This window comes from Aulonocara stuartgranti, assembly GCF_965226115.1.
Source record: "Aulonocara stuartgranti genome assembly, chromosome: 16".
Lineage (NCBI taxonomy): Eukaryota > Metazoa > Chordata > Actinopteri > Cichliformes > Cichlidae > Aulonocara > Aulonocara stuartgranti.
The window spans coordinates 32,083,835-32,109,901 of record NC_138952.1 but is presented as its reverse complement, the minus strand read 5'-3'; the positions used below and the strand labels follow the sequence as shown (position 1 = coordinate 32,109,901).

The 26,067-nt window shown below is 40.0% G+C and overlaps 1 protein-coding gene across 2 annotated transcripts in view; it reads right to left on the bottom strand.

Moving 5' to 3' along the window:
• Positions 1-26,067, bottom strand: part of adcy5 (adenylate cyclase 5) — a 97,080-nt gene that overhangs the window by 41,080 nt on the left and 29,933 nt on the right. For both annotated transcript variants that reach the window (XM_082507339.1, XM_082507340.1), the window contains exons 2-3: positions 9,163-9,312; positions 7,811-7,932 (exon numbers count right to left, since the gene is read on the bottom strand). In XM_082507339.1, coding sequence (XP_082363465.1) covers positions 7,811-7,932; positions 9,163-9,312 — 272 coding nt within the window. The remainder of the gene's footprint in view (positions 1-7,810; positions 7,933-9,162; positions 9,313-26,067) is intronic.

The window sequence follows — 26,067 nt, the reverse complement described above, 5'->3', positions numbered from 1 at the left end:
CGCGCTTCTTTTGCGGTTCGGACTCCTTCTGACATTTCTTTGGAGGTGGAGGAACACCAAAGTAATTGCTTAAAGGAGCTTCTTCGACATCTTTAAGAGTTCTAAACACATGTTTGTCCTCCTCCAGAAAATCTTATGCACGCAAACGCGCGTTGCAACTTCTTATCTGGTGCGCGACTTTTATTTTGACAGCGAATGCGCACCTGCGGACCACTTATGTGCACCCCTGGTTATAACACTGCGATCTAATTAAGAACATGTAACCACAACAGTCAGGAGAAGATGTTATTTCCATTTGCAGTAATATGAATTAGGTGGACTGGTTTGTCTGTCTTGTCTCTTGTTGGCCAGCGTTGACAACAGACTTGACATTAAGTCATGAGTGAAAAGCTGTGGTGGAGTTGGGCTGCAAAGCAGCTTGCAGGTTTGAAGTGACTGTGACCAAGCTAAAGTAGCTGAAACTGAGCACCCAATTAATGATTGGCTATTAGGATGCACAGAAGCATCACCTGAGCAATCACTTCATGTTGGCTAGCTTTTGGGTGTAAATGTTATATACTTACATTTAACAATTAGTAGAAAAGAAACCCAAATGGAATATTATCTGGAAAACCTATTGCTTCTCAGTGTAGTGGTCTATGAAGTCATTTAACATGGCACTGGGTTCTCTCACCGTCTGCAAATAAAACTGTATACTGGGTTTCTTATGGCACTCACTTAACAGACTGACTATTGCCTGTTTCATCATGTTCGTCAAAGATAAGTAAAGGGAAGCAGAACTGCTTTACCCTCTTTAGTTATAAATAAACAAAGCTGTCCAGTGGGACACAGACCTTTACGAGTAAAAAAGAAAAGACTCACACAATCCAAAAAAGTAGCCGATGGGCCAAAAATGTAAGCCTGGATTTAAATTAGTTGTATCTAGTACATCACTAGTAATAATAGTATCACAATTTTTTTAGGACTGAGAATATTTATTATTTATTCAAAAAATATATGAACTATCCTGAAAATGTGGGGTTTTATGTGTTTCACAAGAAAGGCAGAAGAATACAGAACGTAATTGAAATGACCGATGTGATTAAAGAAAACTCCCTGATGATGTCGTGGTCCTGGGTCGGTAACCCAGCGCTTTGTGTTTACTATTATTCTTTTCTAGTTTATTCTGTTTTGTATTTGTTCTTAGGGTTTGAGTCGTGTGTTTAGTTGTTCCGATCATCCCTACCTGTGTCTTTCCTCTGTGTTCTGTCCCCGAGTTGGTGAGTGTGAGTTTCCCGTTCTAGGTTTGTCTCGTTATGCCCATTAGTTCCAGCTGCATCCCCTCCTCTGTGCCATTTCCTGATTACCTGGTGTGTGTATTTATACGGTGTGTCTGCCTGAGCTTCACCCTCTACCTGCTGTGCTTTTTGTCTCCTGCTCCGGTTTAGTATTTCTGTTCCAGTGTTTTAGTCCTTAGTTCCTCTGTCCAGAGTTTTGTTTGTCTTTTTGGTGAGGTTTTTCCCAGCAATACAGCTGCGCTTTAAGTTTTACTTCCGTGTCTGAGTCCTGCATTTTGGGTCCACCGCTCCTGCCTGCCTGCCACACTGCACATCATGACAGATGATGATTTATTTGTTTAGTAATGCAAATAGTTTTTTTTCTAAAGTACTTAATCTGTTTACAATGTACAGATCTTGTCAATCCCTCCCCACCCCAGTGACCCAGAGGCGCAGAGAGCAAGGCCTCTTCCGGATATAGCATGAGATGGAACAGTGGGTGGTAACATACAAAACAACAAAGGGGAGAATAAGTATGCACAAGAGACAGTGCCCTAAGTACCACTTAATCTTTGCTGTGGGTGATGACTGGCTCCTTAAAGTTCAACGTGAACTCTTACCGATCTTTAGTTTTGTGACAATGATTAAAAAGCAGATCATGCACTAGATGCTACGGTCTCGAAGAGGACAAAGTTTTACATATTAGGAAATAGTAAACAACGCTGGATTATAAGGACTACACAGACGTGGGGAAAAAATTATGAGAGGAAGTTCTTTAGAAGAAGAATCAGAGACTTTGGTTTCAGATCAGTGAATGTTTTTACGGTTATTCCGAACACAATCGGGGATTGTTGCAGTGGTAACTGAGGACAACAGATCAGACTGATTGCACAATTTAAAAACCAAAGATAAATTTACAGTATCCTCAAAAAGCATCCAGGGCCAGGTCGTGGGGGCAGCAGCCTAAGCAAAGAATCTCTCTCTCCCTAGCCACCTCCTCCAGCTTGTCCGGGGGAACACCAAGACATTCCCGAGGCCAGCCGAGAGATATTTCTCCTGCATGTCCTGGGTCTGCCTGGAACACCTCACCTAGGAGGCGCCCTGGAGGCATCCTGTCAGCTGCCTGAACCGCCTCAACTGGCTCCTTTCGATGTGGAGGAGTATCGGCTCTACTCTGAGCCCCTCTTGAATGACTGATCATCTCACCCTCTTTCTAAGGGAGGGGCCAGCAACCCTTCAGAGAAAGCTAATTTCTGCCGCTTGCATCCTCAGTCTCGTGGTCACTACCCAAAGCTCAACAGTCACAAGCTCTTGATTTACTGCTTGATTTGCATCCCTCGCCTAAAACAAATATTTAACTAATTATGTGCATAGCTTACCTGGTCATAAATAAGAAATAAGCTGTGCAGGCTTCATAGAAACAATACGTTCTGCATGTGCCACATGCCCAGAGTGGTAAAAATCACTCAGTCATAACTGCACACTGTAAAGAGAATATTTTCCCCTTGTTTATTATTGGGGAAACTAAAACAGTACTTATAAAGTGTTTGGTGCAAGCGCAGACATTAATGCTGAAATGTCTGCAGTAACTATTTAAAGACAGGATTTGAATGCATGATGTGATTTCATGGTGGAAATTTATAAGATTTGGGATAGAACAAACAGCTCCTCCAGTCTCTGCCATCATTGCTTCTCTGCTTTTGTCTCTTCCTTTTTTTTCCAATTTCTCCACCACAGTTTTCTTAATTTCCTGTTTTTCCTTTTATTCCTTTTTTCTGCAAACCATACACGTTTTCATTATTGAACATTATTAAAGTCTTTTTGTATAAAGACTGTGAACATCAAATGTGTTTCCTGTTGTTTGCTGCATACATGTATGTTGCTGCCTATTCACTAAAGACGTATTATCCGGTCAGGCATGGCCCCAGCAGCATAACCAAAACCTCTGTTCAGTTGTAATTCTTCTGTTTAAGTCAATTAGAATACGTAAAACAAACATAAGGTCAGTTCCTCTAATTATTCCATATTCTTTCCATGTTTTTATCCTCAGACTGACACATAAGTGTCCCATCAGAGTAGATCCAGTTACACTATTCTGTCTGGGGATATCTTAGCAGGCTGGAAACATTGAGACTTGTACTTGTACATTTGTATTGTATTATGTGTATTAAGTGCTGGCGTAACACACATTGTAATGCTGGTTTTCCTTGTTTTACTGCCGTGCAATTAACATTATTGTTGTTATTATTGTAAGATTTACCCCAGAGCCCTCTTACATAATCCCTCAGTCAGTGCATATTTTGGCCTGGTTGCTAAAAGCCGGAGGATATTATTTTACTTCAGTGGCAGCAACACGACACCTGTACTCTCCCATCAAGAACACAGTGGAAAAAAGAAAAAGTTTCAGGTAACATAATGGCCACCATGACTGAAGTTCCTCCAGCCAGTGAGGGTGAGGCAATTGCTCCTAAGCTGTTCTACCTCCAGCAGTGAATGTACTATTTGTTGAAAGTCGGTACAATCAACCATACTAAATATTATTTTAAATGTGAAAGGGGAAACAGAGACAGCAAAGAACAGCTGCGGACCCAAAACAATAAAAGACTTGCATTGGAAAACAACTAATAAAGGCCTGCTGAAATCAGCCGAGCTGCTTAGTCCTGTGGCAGCATACACACATGCACACACTGATATTTCTAGATGGTTGCAAAAAGATAATGATTTATTTTCTTATATGTTAGTAAATCTTAGGTTTTGTAGATATTGCAGATATGCAGATTGTTTTACAGACTTGTTTTTGAATCAAACTTTCAGAGTTTGCTGCGGAAATCTTGGAAAATTTCCTTTCAACATCTGCACAACTTGTAGATAACTTTCCATAGAGCATAATAAATGTCTTCAAATCCTTTGTCAGATTCATAAGCATCTGTTTTTTTTCCCCTCTGGGGCTGAGAGAGCACTATAGGTTCATACATGATGACAATCTGCAATTTAATAGCAAATCGTTGATGTCATAGAGTCGGAAAGGTTCCTCCCTAAATATGTTCTAATCATTGACACCTAATCTGGAAAACCTGAGACTAACTGAAAGATAAATGTAGGAGTGTACTTACTTGCTCAGTTTGACTGTTTTTGTCCCTATTAGAATTGTGAATGTAAAAATAATAAACCAATAAATTTGGTTTATTATTTTTAGTGGTTTATTCTTCACTATTTTGTGACAATAAATAAAAAATTAACTTGCCTGTTCTTGCTTCTGGACTTTGGACATTACAATTTGCTGATGAAGACCGCCTGACTTTAGCCTCACAGTCCTGAAATCTTTTTATCAGCTTCCCTATAAAGCTTACGAGCAGCCCTGCAGTGTAGCGCAGCAGCCAGCGGCACCGCCACAAGGCCCGACTCTGCACGTCTTCCATCTGCTAATTGTGTTTAGTGAGGCCGAGCTGGAGGCGCCGCTGCTTGAAATTAGTCGAACCTGTAGGCATGTTTTCCCCACACGCTACCTTTAGTTAGGTAGCTGCGGTTCAGGCTGAAATGGTAGAAATGTGTCGGACCTACGGATGTAATTATATGTCTTTCACAGTCCATTAACTGAACCGCTACCCTTTGCGTCTGAATTCTCACGACGGAGGGATGGGTAGAAATACTGCAGACCCTAATGCTATTCTACAGCAGCAATAAGCTCCAAACCCAAAGTGACTTCCTCTCCACCTCACTGCCTCCAACTGTTTCCCCCCTTGCTCTTTAGTGGTAGCAGTGGGAGCTGTCACTTCTCTTCCTGTTGTTACTCGGCCGCTCAGCAGAGCCCCAATTACCAGCAAACCACTGCCCGCTCCCCGAACAGGCCAGGTCACACTCGGTTAGCTCGACAGTAAATTTACACTCATGACCGCGGAGAGAAGTTAGCCAAGCTTAGCGGTTGCTAATGTGCAGCATACTCCCCAGTGAGTCGCATGAAAACAGGACATCAAAGCTCTGTCTTCATTCTTCTCCTGCTTTTGGAATCCAGTGTTGTAGATTTATAATTACATAAACGCTAACTTCTTCACAGGTAAGCATGAGTCTAAGGATGCAGCATTAGCTTAACCTCCTAGGACCTGGCGTCCACATATGTGGACTTCACTTTTTGGGTTATTTAGACCAAAATACTCAATTTTGCTCTACAAGGGCCTGATATCCACTTACAAGAGCATTATACTGCCTCTGTTCTATCAAAATTTTAAACGAATATCCTCATATGTGGCTCTTATATAAGGTAAAAAAAAATCTGGTAATTCTTTGTTTTTACATTCATCGGGCCCCAATATGCCCAAATATCAAAGAGAAATTAAAAATGCATGCTCTGGAAGAGTTCGGGTCTTAGGAGGTTAAAGCATTAGCTGTTTCTACTGTATCTACGGTAAATGATCGTGACTATCCTGATGTTTAATTAGCAATTAGACAATACGCTCATTCAAATGCAGACTAGCCTAAGTAACTTCTGTCACATGCACATCTTCTTCTTCTTTCTTTCTTTCTTTCTTTCTTTCTTTCTTTCTTTCTTTCTTTCTTTCTTTCTTTCTTTAATCTTTGCCCTTGCTCCAAAAACAATCCGCACCATAAAAAAGATGATTCTCAATGACGATCGCATTAGCAGCGATGAAAAGAACTTTTGTGTACAAGAACACAAGTACGCGACCTGATGCTCCAACCCATGAAGTCTCACGGGGACACATCAAAGTGATAAAGCACTTCAATAACACTTATTATTTATGGAGGTTTGGGCTGCCACCTGACTGCAACAGCTACAGGGAACAAAACTCGGGCTGCTGTTACCACACCAGCAGACACACACACATGCACACAGAAGAAGAAAGAGTCTTGTTTCCGTCATCTCAGATGGCATTGTACAGATGTGCATTTATTTCTTTACCCTCACCATAAGCACAGCTTATCTAACTGCAACCGTGACCATCAGACCGGATTTGGAACTGATGCTTTGTGATAAATTATGGATACCTGATTTTTGTCCCCAAAATGAGTGCAGAGCTCTGAAGTTTAACTGATGACACATGCAGGCTCCATCCCTGCAATGTGGGTACACTGACACAAATGGATGTAGTCTTTTCTTACTCCACGAGGTGGTGCCAAACCTAACATCAGTTTCCATTGTCCTACACAGTTTACACAGTGTTCACAGCTAATAGAGCAAAGCCACATAAAAAATAAGTCAAACAAACTGTGTGTTAAGAACAGGCTAGAACTGTTACAAAGTGGGACTGAAAAAGACATAAAGAGAAAGATTTGGGATCTGACAAACACGATCAGAGTTCCAGATATTAAATCCACATCAAGTGCATCATTTCTGTGTAACAAAAATGATGCAGACATCCATCTGGTTAGTAAAGCTCTGTGGTTTAAGGCTGAGACGGCCAAACCCTTCACTCCAACTCCAGTTCAGCCACCAGTCTAAAAGACAGAGGGCGTTAAATGCTGTAAAATTTCTAAGAGAAGCAGGTAAGCTTAATCAGTATCGGTATAAAAATGGTCACAGTAGTAACTGTTGGTCTCACAGCTGTTTTGGTCTTATGGTGCTACATGAAACAATACTAACATGTTGAATATTCTTCACAATAACAGACAAAAAAAACAACAACACACGAGTACGTGTGTGTCTTCCTGGGTCTTGTGAATCAATTAATGCCTCGCTGACTGCATCAGTCATCAAACTGGGCTGTGTGTGATCTGTGAAGTAAAATGAGTTTGATGGCCCTGGATCACGGATGGATGCATGGATCTCGTACGTAGAAGCAGGTGAAAAATATTCTGTCAAAACAGCATACAGCTCGTTGCCATGGCAGCGTCTGCACTTCCCCCTACCTCTTCTGCCATCGTCTGTGAGTAGGCAGCACCGTTCAGGATTAACTTGGATTAAACGTCATTTATTCAGCACTTCTGCTGCAACTTCCTTACGTGTGTTTAACAGTGTGTAGATTATATGTTAATTGTACATATTAGCTGCTCCCAGCACCTCTACCTCCCCCACATAAAAGGTGTGAGGGTGTAAAAACGTCCCGAGCTATTGAGCATGGACAGCAGATGTTGTAGGTTCACTCACAGGCTGCGAAACTACAATAATAAGCTCAGATCTGGCAAGTCTGTGTTCTCAGTTGTGTTGAGATACTTTAGTTCAGTCAGTTCATCAAAGAAATGTGTTGTGATTTCACAGTAATCAATAATCGACAGCAGAAAGTCTACATGTTGCTAATTTTGTAAGTTCAGATTGTTTACCAATAATCAGTAGGTTAATAGCAGCATTTGAAGGCTTTCAAAGTCCAGTTTCAATCACCAAAATACTGTCTGAAACAAAACATAAATACATTAAACACTAATGAAATATGAATTGGGCCTCACGGGGCAAACATGCATTGTTTTTGTGGAGACTGTTGAGAAAATGCATTGTTTGTAACAGTGTATTCTGAAGCTCTCTGAGTGCTCAGTCAGACTGGGAGAAGTGCTCTAAAAATGCCAGACCAGCTCCTCCCCGTGACTGATCAGCCCCTGATCGTTACCTGACGTTGTCGTGCTTTTGGATGTAGATCTTGTGAAACATCATGTCTTCCTGCTTGGCGTTTATGTCAGCTTTCATCTCCATGGCAACATGGCGAGGAAGCACTGAGAGCAGCAGACGTTCCTGCAGGAAAGAGAAGGAGCCGTAAGTTCAAAGGTCAAGTGAGCGTGTTAATAGATGAGGATTGTAGCCACATTACGGGAGACTCAATCTGAATAAGTAAAGAAGGAAACGCCGATAATTTAACGTTGATTCCAATTTGCCAGTGCGAGCTCAAAGTCATTTAGAGAGGGCCGTGAGAAGCTTCAAAACTTGTCACTTCCTTAGTGCGAACTGAGAATATTTGTCCCAAGGTCATTTGTGGTTGTGCTGATTAACTTGCAATATAAAATCTGGACATTTTGTTCCCATTGTTCAAAAATAATAATAATAATAATAATACAGTATAACCTTCAAAATGCCAAAGACAGCATGACCTCTTTCTTTGCTGCTATGGCGAAAAAATACGGGCCATACTCTCAACAGCTGAATTACAGACGTTATCAGGTCATGACATTTTGAAATGCATGAAAAGATGAGCTGCATATTTTTACTTGAATGTCAGGTAAAAAATAATAAAAACCTATACCAAAACAAAACAATAAGCAGTTTTAATTCCTTCATTGTTGGATTGCAGGTGAATGACGTGAGAAAATGAGCTGCAAGACGAGTTTCAACCTGAACAAATTTAATTTAAAATTATAAATGAATAGTCTGTACTGTATAAAAATGTCATGCTAAATTATTAAGGTGACAATAATACTTCTTCACTAAAGATTCTCTCTCACCCTGGAGCTCATTTCCTTTTCTTTCTTCTTTTTTCCAATAACCATCAGTTCTATATCAGTCTTTGGCTACGCATGCGTCTCATGTTTGCACAGTATCGCCTAATCTCTTTGCACCACACGCTTCTTGTTTAATTGTTTGCATTGTTGTTTAATGGCGGCTGGCAAAAAGCTTCTAAGTGCATTAACGTAATCTTCTAGTGGGCATAGGACACCACTACAGGGAGAAGGTAAACAAGGGCAAAAGCGATATTTTAAGACAAGAAATAATCACAGTATCATAACTTGACTTTGAACCTGTTAATATTACGACCATCCCTGTGAACACAGTTCCTGTCTACTGTTGATTGTTCGATATAGCGATATAAATGTGTACTCACTGTAAAACTTTGTGGTGTTTGACATAATTTTGAAGCACATCATGGGTGGGATGACATTATTATATGTGAAGCATTTCTTTAATAAAAAGTTTGCTTGATTTAATCAAACAAACTTTTCTTTTGTCACCAGAGCTTTCTCTCTCTCTCACCTGCTGCTGATTTTCCCTCTGGGAGTGGAGGCGAGCCTGGATGCATTCCCTGGTCTCCTGAAAGGCTTGCCTCTGGGAACCCTCAGCAGGGTAATGGGTGCACACGCCCACGATGTTGGTGCAGGAAAAGATCAGCACGTTGGACACTATCTGTGGAAGAAGGTGGGAGTGAGAACAGGGTTTCCATGTGAGCCAGGGATGAAACGCTCCTACTGTTGCTTGTCATTTCCCTTTCTCCCTACAACGTTACTGAAAACTGACTCTTGGCCAATCAATCAAGAACATAAGTAGATATTTTTTCTTACACTATAATATAATGATTCATTTGAGTCCCAGTAGGTGCAGCTCACTTAGAGTGAGCTATACAATACAGACAAGTGAGGTCAAAAGTAACCTCCCAGTATAGAGGAAATGTCTTTTGGAGGAGCGAAACACAAAATGACTCAAACAAAATACAGAGAATACACGTGCGTGCTACTTCATCTCCTCAGGTCTGGGTGAAACTTTGGTGCCGCGATATGAAAGCAGTGTTTCTTCATTGCACCTTTGTGTCACTCGTGAGTCGCGCGTCTGAAACTGCTTGTTCTACTCGCTGTACAAGACTTGCTAACATATGACGGCCAAAAACAGAAGGAGGCACAGTGCTAAACTCGGCGGGATTCCTAACTCAGTGTGCATGCAGGTGTTATTAATATTATGCAAAACTGCACCTGGCACAGAGTTCTTAAATAAGCAACGGAAACAGCACTAGCAGATGGAGAGGTGTGATCCACACAAGCTAAAAAGAAAAATGAAGGGAAAATATGTTACAGTACTTAAGAGTATTAATTCTGCAAGTAATGTCTGGAAAAGGACTTTTACACTCATACAATCATTCACCCTACAGATTAATTTGCTATTGCTATATTTCTTATGTTTGCTTTCATGGAAGAAAATTGTTAGTATTTAAGTGGAATCTTTTCTTTTTAAATCACATTAAGAAACTGTATTTGGTGTGCAAATGATTGCACAGTCGTCAGAATATTAGTTTGGGCTATTTTCAGAGTGGGGTGGTGATTAGTAAGACGTCACAGCGAGAAGGTCCGGGGTTTGAGTCCACCATCTTTCTGTGTGGAGTTTACATATTCTCCCCGTGACTTCCTCCCCCCACAGTCCAAAGACATGCAACTAGTGGGGTTGAGTCAACTGGTGATTCTAAATTGGCCGAATTGTGTGAATGAGAGTCCCGCTGTCTCTCTGTGTTAGCCCTGTGACTGAAGACCTGTCCAGGGTGTAGGTGTACCCTGCCGCTCGCCCTGTGCCAGCTGGGATATGATTCTGAGAATCCAATAAATCCAATAAACTATAAACTTCTTAGTAAAAATTCTTAACTTATGACCAAAAATGGCCTCATGAGGTTATAGTGACCTTGGCCTTGGAATATCACAATTTTTTTATCAGTTCTTTGAATCCAAGTGAATGCTGTATCAGCTCCAGAAGAAATTCCCTCAAGGCAGGAGCGACAGATGTACAAACAAAGAAGACATTTAAGAAGTCAGTGGATAAGCTGTCGACTATTTTCTGACTTTTTATTGACCAAATATAGTCAAATATAGTTATAGTGCTAATAAAAAGCTGCAGAGGGGTAGAATGGTGAGTTGCGATAATGAGAAAGTGAACTATGGAAATACATAGCTGATCAAAACTTTTAGTAAGTATGATCTCAAATATGTAGTTAAAGGCAAACATTTTACACGAATATTAAGTGTTTCTTTTTTAGAGGCTAAATGAAAATGCAAAGTAAGGATATTTACACTTTACATATGCAAAAGTGACATAAACGACTTGAAAAAGGTAGAAAGCGGTGTATATTTTCCACATGTGCCTTTGTTTTCCCTCTAAGAGCAAAGGCACTCTTTGTTTCCACGAGCTCCACTGATGCACTTCCTTCTCCTTAGGCAGGACTGAGGTGTCACAACCTGCTTTTTTGACTTTGACACAGCTTCCATCAGATTATCCACCTAAAACCCCGACAAGGCGCTGTCTTGTTTCTGATTAGAAGATTCAACAGAGGCCAACTCACATGATCCCAGTGTGAATGTTTGCATGTGATGAGGCAGAGATAATCAATGTGTTTATCAGTGGCACTGCACTAACACAGGGACAAAAACAACACTTTCCAAAGCTGCCATCATAAACGGCAAAAACGTACAAAAACTAATTGGTGGTTTTAAACCCAGATCTGCGCTCAGTGTCGAAGACCACGAGAAAGAGTTAACACGGTTAACGCTTGTTAACCGTGTTAACTGCCTCTGTTCAGATAAAATTTGCATAAGCCGAGTCTATAAAAGTTTATCTAACGTTTAACATGTAACATCGTCCTGAGAATACCCAGACATTTTTAAGGCACCTGGTTTACTGCTAGCTTTCTGTACCCTGACTTAAAAACAAAACACAAAAAGTATTAATTGTTAGTCATGGAAATGACTAACTGGGCTTTTGATCATGCAGGATAAAGACTTCAGATCGTTTGCCATTGCTGCTAAGTCACAAGATGAAAGGAAATTTGACATTAGATGAAAGTAAAACCGAACCTCTTCAATATGGCTATTTGCATTATTAAGATACAACATCCATCCTCTAACCAGGCTTTCAGCTTACGCTTACACAAACACTGACACATGTGTTTTATGATCCCTTTGTGAACAGGATCATAAAGCAGTATATTAAATCTCTACTAAAGCTAAAACAAGTAATGAGTAATGACTCAGAAATAAAGTAAGGTTTACAGAGAAAACTGATTACTGAGCCGCTGCATTTAATGCAGGCTTACTGTAGTGACACACTGTCCAGTTATGTTCCTAGCATCCAACAGTTAGTAGAACAGGAGAGAGAGCTGTTCATCTGTGGGAAACCCCGTTCTGAGGCACGTTTCCACATCTAGGCCTTAAGAAAACTCGATTTATTTTATTTTATTTTTTTTAATTTACAGGAAAAAAGGCGTCTCCGGGTTTCATTGACTCTGTCCAAGTTTCCACCTATCAAACAGCTTCGCAAGTTGCCGTGTGCCCAAAGCACCAGTGCTAAAAGACATTGTTTCCATTCAGTTGCAGGCATACAGTGAGTCCTGGGACTGGCAGCCAGCAGCAAGCCACAGCCAGTGGGCCATTCTTTTCTCAGAGTTATTTAATGGGTTGAATCAGCCAGCTGAATCACATTAACACCACAGGCCTCAGTGTTACCGGAACAAACACAGCACGTCTTTATCAAGTCAAAAACCCCTCAGCAGGTCTCCATGCAAAAGAAAAAAAAAGGGAAAAACAACCAGACTCATAAGGAGGAGTGGCTGGCGGAAGGCAAACCTGGAAGTGACCCACAGCCAACAACAAAAAAAAGAAAATGAGGCATGAGACATGAAAGGTGCTGAATTTAGAAAAGGTTGCTCTTTGCCATTTCTGCTTCTTGTCTAACTGAAACACTGTTTAGATGAACTGGACCAAACCAAAGAAGACTAATGACTTTTTAGATAAAGTCAAGAGTTGAGAAGTCCTCCTGCCCACAAAGGTTTGTTTCCCATCATGTTCCAGCTACTGGTCTTTCAGCTTTTTCTGCTGATCCTTTATCATAAATACTCAAACTGTTACAGTGAATTACATCGATAAACTTTACTCAGTGCATGCATATGAACATGTTTAGATGTTCCTAAAACCTTTACAGAAAAGCTGAATGAAAAAAAATGAACGAAGAACTGAACGGATTTTATGATCCAGTTGAAAAAGTCTTTTTTTTTTTTTTTATCCAAACCTTTCTTGGAAACAGGTTGTACAAGACTAAAGTATCAAATTTTGCATTCAAATTATTATCCTTCTTCAACTAATATTACTGCATGCAAAAATAATAATAATACAAATTTTGTGCTACAAAACCTTAAACCTGAAAGTTTTTCAAAGACCCTGACATCACACAAGTGAATACGGGTGTATTTGACAGCTGGATCGAAAGCATTTCATAGCAACCATTATGTTTGTGAGCCTGAGAGGGTCTCGTTTGCATAACAAATGTGTCTGAATTTACAGTGGAGTGAGTACTTATTAGCTGTACGAACAATTGCCGTGTAGCATGAAACCCTTGATAGCTGAAGCCTCACTGCTACAGTAGGGTGTCGAGATCTGTATGTTTCCCAACACTCTTGCTAGGAAACGCGTGTTGCTGTTTGAAATTTGACATTTAAAAGGTGGGCTCTTGCTACCTGTGGCGTAGCTGGTTAACGTCACTCTAATTATGATTTACTTGAAGCTAACCAGCCAGCTAAAGCTGCTCATGGATCTCCACGGAGCCCTTGTAGCATCCCGCCCCCCACACTGCCATAGAAACAGCACGGATCACATAAAGTCTTTCAACAGGTCAATAGAAATTTTCCCCAGCGGCAGTCTTATTCTATTAATACTGCCAGCACTCACCCAGACCTTATTTGGAAACCTATGGGCTTTTCCTCACCACAGAGGGAAAGTGAGAGTGCAAAAAAAAGGAAAAAGAAAGAAAAAAAAGGGATCCCATGTTTAAAGCGGAGCTCATCCCCAGGGAAGAACACAGACATCTATCATCTAATAACTACAGAGGAAAACATAGCCAGCCTAAACTCAGCTCAAAGCCCCCACATGATCAAGGACCTGTGATGCTGCCGCAAGCAAGACGCTAAGCATCATCACACAACAGGCAGATTTCAAGCTAGGTAAGAAAAAACAGATAAGACACTCCTGTTATATCCTCGTTCGAGGGATCAGCTGATTGATGGAGGCCATTGCAGCAATCAGGACCAGTCAATAGACATGTTGCATGTAGACAACACTCAATACACTCAGTGTGTCTCTGTGAGGTCTCATTTGTAAACAGGGCCAAGCGGCTCACGAACACATTATCACAAGAGGTCTATAAAACAAAAGGAGAGATTTATGGGAAATCAGATGCACAGCATGTGATTTACTGCATGCATAAATGAACATTTTACAGTTTTACAACTATTGCTAACTTTTCCCAGAAAGCTGCATTATTTTTGAACTGATTTCATTCTGCGAGAACAGTTTCCTAATTTAAAGATGATTGAAATTATAAGAATCTTTTCAAAATTTCTAGGAATCAAACTGGAATCAAAAGACTTTTTTCCCCTCCAGAAATCAAGTTCAGATGGATTTTCTTCACGTGACAGAATGAGCATCACAAGATACAGATGACACACAACGCAATGTGAGCAGCGAGCATCTCTGAAAACCAGCGACAGAAGCGAACAAAGACCTGAAGATGAGCCCTTTAGTTTAAAGTCCTGATACAGCATCAACAGATTTACTTAATTACTTAAATGTGCTTAAACTACAAGGTGCTTTTAATACTTTGTCTACTGTCTAATGGGCTGTATTTGGGTACAGTTGTTTCAATATTTGCACTAAAAACTATTCGTTTTAAACACTGGTTTATTATGATTGTAGTGAATTTTGTTGTCCATGTCATTAATTTTTAGTCACTAGCAAACTGAGACTTTGAGCTCAATACATCAAATTGAGCATGAGCACATTTACAAATATATACTAAATATATAGTTATTAATAACTGCAAAATCATTACTGGAAAACTATATTATCAAACTGCAGTCTTACTCTTATCTTCCTCTTGTTCCAAAGCATCACATGTTCATCACATGAATATGTTTCCTGTATCTTTTGCAGTCATAAAGCAGAAACATCATTCATTTTATTAGGTTGACAGTGAGGTAAACCAGCAGGAACAAACCATACAAAAACGTTATATTTTCTCTAACTTGGGTAAAAGCGGTGCAACGATATCACCAAGAAAAAAGCCAACCTTAGACATTAGTGACTGCACATGCGATGCATGCATAACTTTTACTTTTTTTTAAGTAGGTGATTAATAATTGCCAGCAGAGGCCATAAAAACTGAGTAAGAGCTCGTAGGCGTCAATATTTACCCACTAGTCTCCCACACCTATCTTTTTTATTGCTTCAGAGGTGTCAGATTTCCTCTCTACTCGTGAGTTTTAGCTATGCTTCTAGTAGACTTTCCATATATGTTCATTTATTTCAAAGATACCTGATATAGTGTTTGTAGCAACAGCTAACATCCAGCCTTGACCAAAATGATGTTTTTCATGCGCTGTTTCAGATCCATTTGACTTTCTCTGCAACTAGCGCTGGTGTAAGGCAATATTTTGGAGTAATGCAAAGATTTGACATAACATAAGCACAACTTCACAGAATTTGGCAAAGAGTACTATAACAAGTTTGGTTTCGATGGCAGACACTTTCAGTTCATCTCATAGATGTGATGCCTTTGTAAATAATGTGATGGGATAAAAAGCAAATTGATTAAAGCTGAAGAAAGGTCCCGAGTGCGTCAGCAAATGGAACAGTGGCAAAATCGAAAACCACTAGTTTAATTCCATCTCATCCAAGAATGCTTACTGTACCACTTTGCAATGCAACAGCAAATAAGCAACTGCAGCTTCTGAAGGGAAAGTAAGCTGCCAAGGAATTAGGCAAACTCAAATGTGCTATAAGGAGCAACAGAGCTTACTCAAGCATTCTGGACACCAAATAAATCAATAAATAAACTAGTGATTTACTCATATTTATGATCACTGAGCACAGATTCATTTTAAAATTCTAATTATTTTGAGGGAAAAGTCAGCGAAAGGAATAAACAGTCTCACTGCCGTGAAACACTGTAGGTCTAATTATACCTTTAATTATGATTAAAATATCATATTACCAGTTTACACCCCCTTTGGTTAGAACACTGAAGTACATTGTGTGCTGTAAGGATAAATGCAGGTCATGTGCTGCATGCTGATTACTGTGAGCAGCCCGCTGCCAGCCTCATTCTGCAGGGCAGTGTACAAGAGGGTCTCTCACGTGATAGCCTGCAGTTGTTTGTTGCTGGATTTCCCCTCAAAAGCTGTCAGCTGGTACATTAATGCCTTGGTAACCAGGAACAGACCTAAGAACCAAACTGCATGGACCAAAGACAGACTTTGTCACACCAGATGCAAACAAATGCAGACAAGTAAACGCAATTCGTGGTGCATAACAGTTTTTCTTTCATATGAGCTGCCGTTCATACGCATGTTTACAAAACTAAATTTCGATTTAAAATTAAAAGCAACTATCAAAAAGAAGTTCTTCAAATTCATAATCATGAAGGCTACAGCTGTGAATTGATCAACTTTCAAAGTTGTGACAAATAACGACTTTAGCAGCGTTTCTGGAGAACACATTTTTGCCCTCACAAGACAGCAAGCAGCCGGAGAATAATGGGAAATATGTGAAAAGAGAAACCTGCAGTGACAGACAGACGATTAGTCTGGAGCTTCTTCAAAAAAGTGAAGCTGCTAAGAGAAACAGAAAGAGTACAAAAAAACAATATTACACAAACTTCATGAGCACAATGTGGACTATTATTTGAAGCCTTAACCCTGGCATCTTTGGAGTTCTTGTCTCGTTTGGGGGGGATGAGAAGCGCAGGAGTCCTAAGTTATCAGCTATATCAGTGTTAGCTATATTTGTTACCAAAGTGCATCCATTATCTGCTACACTTTTTCAAATCCTTGTTTAGTTATGTACAGGCGACGCACGTTGCTGCCAGTGCCCACATGATCTAATTACCAGTTATACATTAAAATGCAAATTCTGTGCCTCAGCTTTAAACAGGTGAGGTATTTAAAAAAAAACATCCTCTGTACAGCTGTCAAAAAAAGAGAAAACAGAAGCTTTTTAAATTGAGCATTATAACGCACCACTCTGTGGGGGCTGGCTTGTATTTGGAGCCAGTCTCAAGTGTTTCACAAGATGGTGAAATCATCACGTGGGCCACAGAGGTGGATATAAGGTTAACGCTCTCAACAGAGTGGAGCCTTTGGGCATAACGAATGACAATTGCACACCTAGGCTGGGGTGACAATAACTGCTTGTCTCTTTGGTCAGCTGGACTCTGATGAAGATACGGCACAGCTGAAATGTTAGCCTGTTTGTACAATTACAGGCTGAATTAATCACTGCGCTGGAGTCTCGCTCTCTGAGAACAAGAACAGCACTTCATTTGGAGGCGCTGATGGAGCATCACAAGCCACACACTCAGACATGAAAGCTTTTCATTGTTTTAATCCCCTTCCCGACAACTCGACTTAAGTCTTGATAGAGACTCGAGAATCTGATTCTGAACTCGTGTGTGAAAACACCCTTCATCATGCCTCTTGCTTGTCCTTGGACTTCCAGGGTCCCGGCGTGAGAACATCTCTAGAACCTAAAGACAAATTCCAATATAAACAGAATGTGAAGTGTAAGCCATTTAAACTGAGTTAGTCTCCAACTGCAAACAGTTCTGGAGTTTTTCTTTAACACACTGCAGCAAAATTGCTTTCAAGCAGCCCTGATGCTTCACAGGAGACGCTGAACTCCTGGTTACTGAAAGGTCATCATGTGAGTCATGCCTTTGAAGAAGAAAGACAAGCCCACCGATGAACAGAAGAAAAAGCATGTTTAATTTTTCATCTCACGCTTCAAAAGAGAAATGACAGTGAGGGGACACTGACTAACTGTAGATTCTTCCAAATATAGCGTCTGGATTTTAACGCAGGTCATATGGGAGACAAAGCTGTATGGCAGTCTTTGATGTCAACGCCTTGCACTCAAATCTATTCCCCTGCAATGCTTTGAAAACTCTTGCAGGAAACAAATCCATTTTTAATAGCAAGGTATGTCAGCTTTGATGAAAGGAAGAAATGACAACGCGGTTTTCTTTGGCTGTACAGGTTTATTCAGAGCCGTGCAGTCAAGGATTCAGACCCCATCTTACCTTAAATGCTTCCTTATGAAATAGTCTACAACAATAGCGCAAATATCCGGTAACATCCCCATCACCTTATTACTGGAGAAGCCATGAGCTTACATAGAAAAAAGAGAAATGGCCTGAGAAGGCGTCCCCTTGTCTGCCTCAATGATAAAACACAATGAGAAAGCCTAATGTGTGTCCTGGGACAGCTGGTGCTGTAATAATACTTGTCATGCATTCTCTGGGCTATTGCCACAGAAACTGTTTTTCAGACAGATACATGGCAAACCCTTTCAGTTTGAAAACGGAGAGTGATGTGTGATCTGCACAAATGCACAAAATTTAGAAAGTACAAGATTACAACCTAGAGCGTGCACCACATTAGCAGAGAAGTCTCTGGTACTCTGTGTCAACAAAGAAGGAGTTTAGGAACAGTACTGAGCTGAGTCACCTGTGTTTTTGATGAGCTCAGAGCCCGATGTGCAATCGCTCGAGTTACATCGGTACAATAGAGGAAAACAGGAGTTGATTGAAGCTGAGGAAAACGAATAAAGCATGAGGCGCTGCACCACCAGTGTAGACGGATGGATTGAATCAAACGGGAGCACAACTGTTCAATCACATGACAGAAATGTGTGTCTCAGACGCTTTCTGTGTAGACGGAGCTTTCAAATTTCCTCTGAATTTAATGAAAGAGTTGAACATTTTAGCAAACGCGCTCTTATGTCTACAAAGCTCATCTCAAACAGACCGTAAGCACTTAGGATAAACAGTGGAAGCAGGAGATAACAGGTAGAATAACTGCAAAGACTGTGAACCAGCTTTTCTAATCTCACCTAATATGCTGTGCTTTCACAGGGATTTAGATGCTGAGGCTCAGACAGGCCTCATGTATTTAACATTTAAAGAGCTATACAGAGCTTTAGTGGTGATAATAGAGACTTAAAGTCAGTAAAGAGAAGTATTTATGCATGAATCTGCTTTTTACAGTCGATAAATGCCATCCTGTTTCATGTTACTATAAACACGGAGATTACATCTATAATGGAAACTGCAAGACAGATGTCAGTGACGATTCTATTTCCACCACAATAAAGATAACGGCACTGAGCTTATTATTCAAAATATATTCACAACATGCTGTCAAATAAGCATTTGCAAGCAGTGAATGAGGTGGTTGTCGTCTCTCTGCACGTCTAACACTCAGGGTCATCTTCAGTTGTTTGTGGTAACTCATGATATCACGAGTGGGCCTTATTGTATCAGGTTAAAGTATTTCCATTCAGTTTCAAGCATAGCTGGAATCTAAACAACCCAGGAGCAGTTGTTCAAATATACAGAAAAGTATGTATGAGGACACTGCTGTGGTTATGATTTGTATTTTTGTGTGCTCTGTTCTATAAATACACATTCTCGTGATATATGTGATTGAATGTAACCCAGAGAATGGCTAAAGCATGCTGGACCTTGATTTTCATAAATGCACATGATAAGAAAGTAATTTCCATGCAAGTATGCAATTGGACATGCACCAAATGTACTTGAAGCCAAACATGTGACTGGACACATACTGCGTTTGTCTTGCATACACAACTGAGCAAAGCGGCTGAAACGATTCACAGATCACAGTTGTACCCCAATCCTTGAGTTTTAGTCGAGTTTGATGGTTGGTGGATCTCTTGGTCCAGACTGAATTCTCATTGGATTTACTGTAATCAATTTTGGTGGAAGTGATTAACTGACTTTTGATGATCTGCTGACTCTGACGATCCCTGGATTTTTGCAAGAAGGTTTATTGCAACGTCAAGAAGTTGATCCAATATCTTAAGATATCTTAAGATATAAAGGTGTCCATGGCATAAAAGCACAGGGCTGTAAAATAACCAATAAACACTTCAATTAAAAAAAAGAAAGCAGTCATTCGTGCAACCTGTTTAGTGGATAAATTACAAAATCCTAATTTGGTTAAGCTTTCTTTTATTGTTATGGATACGGACAAGGTCTTCTATGAAAACTCACAGACTGGTGCACTGAAGTGAAAAACAATGCAGACAGACGCTAGACAGTGAAAAAGTGCGTAAAGTGGCTAAAAACAGAAGATCATGAGGAATGGGAATCAAATCAATGAAATCGATTAGTTTGCTTATTTGTTGGTTATAATAGAGTCGTAGGGTTTGGTTGCGTCCCCAAAAGGTGTGGCCAGAGCAGAAAAAAACCCTCCAAATGCGTCTACCTTTTAAAAACATTTTTGTTTAGTGAGCAGCCATAAATCGTAGGACTCCACCTACACATAGGTGTTACACCTGGGAGTTCAAGACAATCTGAGCAAAGAACGAGGAGTAGAAAGGTACGGACAAATAAAATTCCAGCTCCATGTTTGGTTCCCAAAGTGGCCAGCCAGAGCATGAACTCTGAGACCTGTATGTGTTAGATGTGTTGTGTATAACTGCGCTATATCCACTTGGTTCACAGTTTTATCTACACAGCCCCGTTCTTCCGTGTCTGCTAGCGGACAGTGCTGTCTGAATGATCAAACACACCCACGCTGTGATTTCCACAGCGCCAAGCCAAAACAGACTGGGAGCCCTCAGAGGCTGTTGGACTGAGTCTCGGTTACAACTGGCCTGTTCAGTGACAGTTTACACTGTAACACCTTTCAAAATATGCCAACTGCACTGCTGAGCCTGCCAAAACCCTTCAGACTGTTGTTCGGTTGTGTCAACATTCCCTCGCAAACATATCTCCACATATCTACAACTCCATATCTGCAAAATACCAAGTGAAGTGTGCCTGGTACAAAAGAGGAACTTTATAATGACCTTTTGGTGCTATTAAGATATCGTCTTCTTTTAACATAATTTGAACAGGGCACCACTCGTAAAGCTTCACCGCGTATGATCTCAGGCATATCTCAACACCATTTGCACTTCCACGCTAAGAGGCAGTCGTTCTAAAATTGGCAAGGCCGTTTGCTTCTTTTTAATTTTTTTATTTAAAATGTGGCAAGCTGTATGTAGGAAAGCCTTAAACCTCTACTGGACACACACACACTTACATAGTATTACATTGCGTACCAGGTATATGATATATATAGTTGACCACAGGACTTTAATTCATCAGCCTGAATGCAGATTTGATGTTCTTCCTGCAGCTGCTTTGAGGTAAAATGATATAGGCTCATTCAGACACTCAGAACAATAGAACAATCAAACCATCTGCAACAACAGTGCGTTTGTTCTGTAATTTCTCACAGTTCAACCTGGGAGTTAGAAAGACATAATCAACATAGCAGAGCAGCAAAATGTCAAACACATCTTGATGTTTTCATGAAACAGCCTCAACAGCTGTCTGAAGACTTGAGTGCTAGACTGATGGCTGGGTAAAAAGGAGGTAGTGTTCACCATTTATGGAGGCAGTAATTGCTTAATTTCATCTTATAATGCACATCTGACACCTTTTAATAGTTTGATAGCACCATGTGTTAGTCTTGCGGTGTAAATGAAACCGGGAACATTATGCATTATTCAAACCATCCATTAGTGTGCATTATTAAATGTAAGTAAGTAAAACTTTATTTATATAGCACCTTTCTAGATAAAAGATCTCAAAGCGCTTCACACAAGGATAACAAAGAATAAAACAAAACAGACAACAGTTAACAAAATGCAAATCTAAAAAGATGTGTTTTTAGTTGTTTTTTTAAAAGAAGCTACTGAGTCCAGAGATCTTTAGCTCAGTGGGAGTGAGTTCCACAGTCTGGGAGCCACAGTGGCAAAAGCTCTCAGCCTTGTATGATGAATGACAAGCAGACCCTGATTACATGACCTAAGTGACCTGCTAGGGACATAGGGCTGTAGAAGTTCAATCTCCAGTTCAGTAAGAGATACAATAGGGCTTTAGAAATGTTTCTTACGAGATAAAAGCAAGACCGAACCAGAGATTTGACGTGAACATCCAAAGTGAGAGCTGAGTCGAAGGTTACCCCGAGGTTCCTGATAGATGATTTAACAAATGTTCCAAGGGGACCAAGATTCCTTATCTTAGGTACATGTCTGTCAGGAGCACATACAGGGACTTCAGTCTTTCCTTCGTTAAGTTGGAGGAAGTTGTCAGCCATCCGACCTTTAATGGAATCTAAGCACTCATTCAAAATCTGTAGCTTAGAAACATCTTGGGGCTTAAAAGAAATTTATAACTGATATCGTCTGCGTAGCGGTGATAGCTGATGTCCTCAAAGGGGCTCAAAACATGCTGGAGGGGAAGTAGATATATTAAGAACAATAAAGGCCCCAGCACAGAGCCTTGTGGCACACCATAAGACAGGGACGTGGAAGATGACCTGTATTTAGAAAATGCCACACAAAAAAAAAATACCAGAGCAGGGTCAATGGTTGCTGAGGTGCATATTGTGCAGAGGTCTGCAACTTTCTGCAGAGTCAGTCACTGAAACTTCAAGTGAGAAACATACAGAGAAACAACAAAGAAATCAAAAGCAACAAATATCGTATCCAGTGTGTATTTGTGCTTTCAAACTCTCAGATGGGTAATTAGAATCCCCAAATCAGTACAATAATTAGTAAAAATTATCTGATTAACTCTAGATTCATTTTAAGGCTGGACCCAAGAGCTGTACTTTAAAACATAACGCCTGCAATTCCGGGATCTTCGTTGGAAAGCCGTCGAGCAGGATTAAATTTACAAGCAGAGACATGGATCAGGGAAGCTCTACGAGGATGACAGCTAATTCCATAACCTGTAGCCCGTGAGCAGCTGTATCTAGCTCAGCATACAAAGCAGCAGACGTTCAAACTCCATCCATATAAGGCCAGGTGGGGAGACTATGAGCCTTATCACACCCTGTGTTCCTTTACTGCTCTGCCTCACAGTCATAACACATGTGGGCCGCATCGCTGGAGAGGGATCAGAGTGCTGAGGCTTTTCTTTGACAACCAGCCACAGAATAATGATAACCTCATTGCTGAAAGACAGCTCTTCTGGGCCCGATTTGGACCATCTGTAATTTCAGAGCCAGTTTTAGCTCAATGTAGCCAGCCCTTTCTAAATATAAAAAAGAATAAACAAACGTGCAGACACACTCCTCTCTCACTCGCTCTCTTTCCAGTGAGAATAAACACACCCATACAACAGTTTGTTTCTCTCAGGGGAAAAAAGTATCACTTTGTATTACTTAAGAAAGCAGTTTGGTAATTGCAAATTTTAAAAACAAATTTAAAATTTAAACCATAGTTAAGGGACAACCAGCTTTTATCTGCTTTTCTATGTTTGAGCTGTGGGTCAGCTGAATTTTTGCAACACCGTGATCAGCATTTGTTACTATTTCCTGACTACATTAAACATTGAAAAACAAAACTCTATAAAAAATAGCTTCTAATTGCTGTAGTGAAACAGTTGAGAGAAGTTTGGCTGACTGTCACATGCCTGGTTACCATATGGGACATATGTGTCCCAAATGCTTCTGCTTCCCACCAGTACTTGCAGTGGGAATGCTTTCCCATATCCAGTCTCTGTCATGAACTCTCACTACAGAGCAGACCATAAAAATAATAATAACAATAAAGGGAAGCAGGAGTGAGGCTTAATAACATGCAAAAGTGGACAGCACAACACTAAAACAACTGTCTTAAGCAAGATTTCCAGATAAAATATATCAAGACTGCTAGACATAGTGTATCTCTAAACAGGCTTCATTATCAGATCTATACGTATCACACCGAGCGCAGTTTTTCACACATTGCACTGGTGAGTCATCTGTAAACACCCCAAAAACAAAACAACAGCATATTTTTCTATCTCGATCCTTTGGCGATGTGAAGACGGGATAATATATTTGCGTTCATTACTATTGATAATGAAATTATTTTCCACAATTAGCATAATGGCACATAATGGGCTCAATGGGCTCTTCGTGCCACCTTGACAATGGCAGTCTGTGTGGTGCGCTACACAAATGTGCATGCAACAGCACTCTGTGTGCGGCGCACACACACTGTGCGAACAAGGTCAGAGCTGTGCGAGCTGTTAAAAAATGATTTGGTAATAGTCAGTATAATAGTTAGTAGTTAGTATGATGCTGTCAGTGGTTCAGTTTACATTGTACTGTTATTTCTAACATTGTACTGTGTTAATGTCCATAAAAAGGTTATTACTGATACTGAGTGTATCAGTAATAATAATATCAGTAATAATAATAATAAGTCTTTCCTTCAGGCTCGGGTCCTCTACCAGAGGCCTGGGAACTTGAGGCTCCTGCGCAGTATCTCAGCTGTTCCCAGGACTGCGCTCTTTTGGACATCTTCCTGATGCTGCTCTCATTCGGTAATTATAAGAATTAAGAACTTCAGGTATTTTAAAGGAAAGGAGAAACAAATTATGCAAATGCTATTTTAAGTATTAGAATACAGTATATATCCTAATATTATATATAATAATATAATATATTATATATAAAGTAATATAGTATATTTCCCTCTCTTACATTGTCAGTATACTGTACATTTCAGGCATGTGCTATTTTATGGGGTTATTGTGGATTAAACTTGTCTAACTTCCATGTATTTTACAGGAAAGGGGACACTCTTTATGAAAGCTATGCTTGAACAGTGACTGAAAAAAAAATTGAAAAATGACTTGGATCCATCATTGTAAGGCAGCAGTCCCCAACCCCCGGGCCACAGACCGGTCCGTGAGTCATTTGTACTGAACTGCAAGAGTTGAGGGTCGGGTGTGACATTTATGGTTTTCAGGGTCTTTATCGTTTTCTATTGTTATTTTTTTTATCATTAACTCAGTTTCCCTGGGTCTTTTCCCATGAGTTATAAATAAATCTTTGTTTTTTTGGTACCGCTACTGGTTTTATTTTGTTGTATTTATCAGCGACACCTTAAAGGCCGGTCCGTGAAAATATTGTTGGACATAAACCGGTCTGTGGCGCAAAAAAGGTCAGGAGCCGCTGTTCTGAGGCCTGCTTTTTCTTTAATCCACTCCATAGTATGGCGCCCCCAAAAAGTATAGCATATTAAGATGGAAAAATATTGTTTACTTTTCCTCAAAATGACCATAAAAATTGCACAATACTTAGATTTACAGTATATTTATTTCTTTGTTTCCTGTAAAACCCTGGCTTGTTACCCCCTTATTTTAGTTTGCCTACCATTACATATCTCTAGGTAAATGTAATTAAATTGTAATTTCAAATAAAAGACACTGAAATTCCTATTTAATTACAGGGGAATTACTCTGTTTGTATTATAAAGGGTTAACCATCATTGTACCCCCCAAATCAGTTCTTTTTGGTTGTGAATGATGACAAGGTATCCTGCAGAACCAGCTTCCAGTTTGGGCTTCTTACACAGACACCATCTGTGCTTTTACTCACTCCCATACTTTTTCTAAATGTCCTCCTCTTTTCTTCCTACGGCTAAATGATAGTTAAACTTCACACCGTTCTTGTTTACAAAAAGATCGGCGACCACACTACACACCCACAACAACCAGAGTTTGACCACATTAACAGCGTCACAACTCAGTTTGCACTTGCCGAAGAAAAAATAATGCACAATTTTATATTTAACAGTAGCCTCCTGTTAATACTTTTCTACCTTTAAGGGTAATAAAGCCTTCAGCTGTAAACAGAAATTTTTTTTATCACTAAACAACTTTCCTTTAAAAATACACAACAAAAAAACAGCAGTTTGTTTATAGAGCATTGTTAGCTCTCACTGCTCTGATCAACCACATTTCTGGCACCAACACAAGCTGTGATTATCAAACTCTATGCTCATGCAGGAGCACTCTGGCAACATTGACTTAGCAACAAGTGGATAAAAACAGTGGAGCAACAGATAAGCCAGATATTGAAATATGAGAGAATATTGGACATAAATTCACAAACAAAGCTCCGAATACATGATAATGTTACACAAATATTGTGCAATTTGCTCTGAAGTTCGCCAGAGTCCAAAACACATTTAATGTTGGTTCAAGGGATTTATTTGTGCGCTTAGTGCAAATGTGTAAACACGCTGTAAAACAGCAAAAGGGCACACTACAAATGAATTAAACACAAAT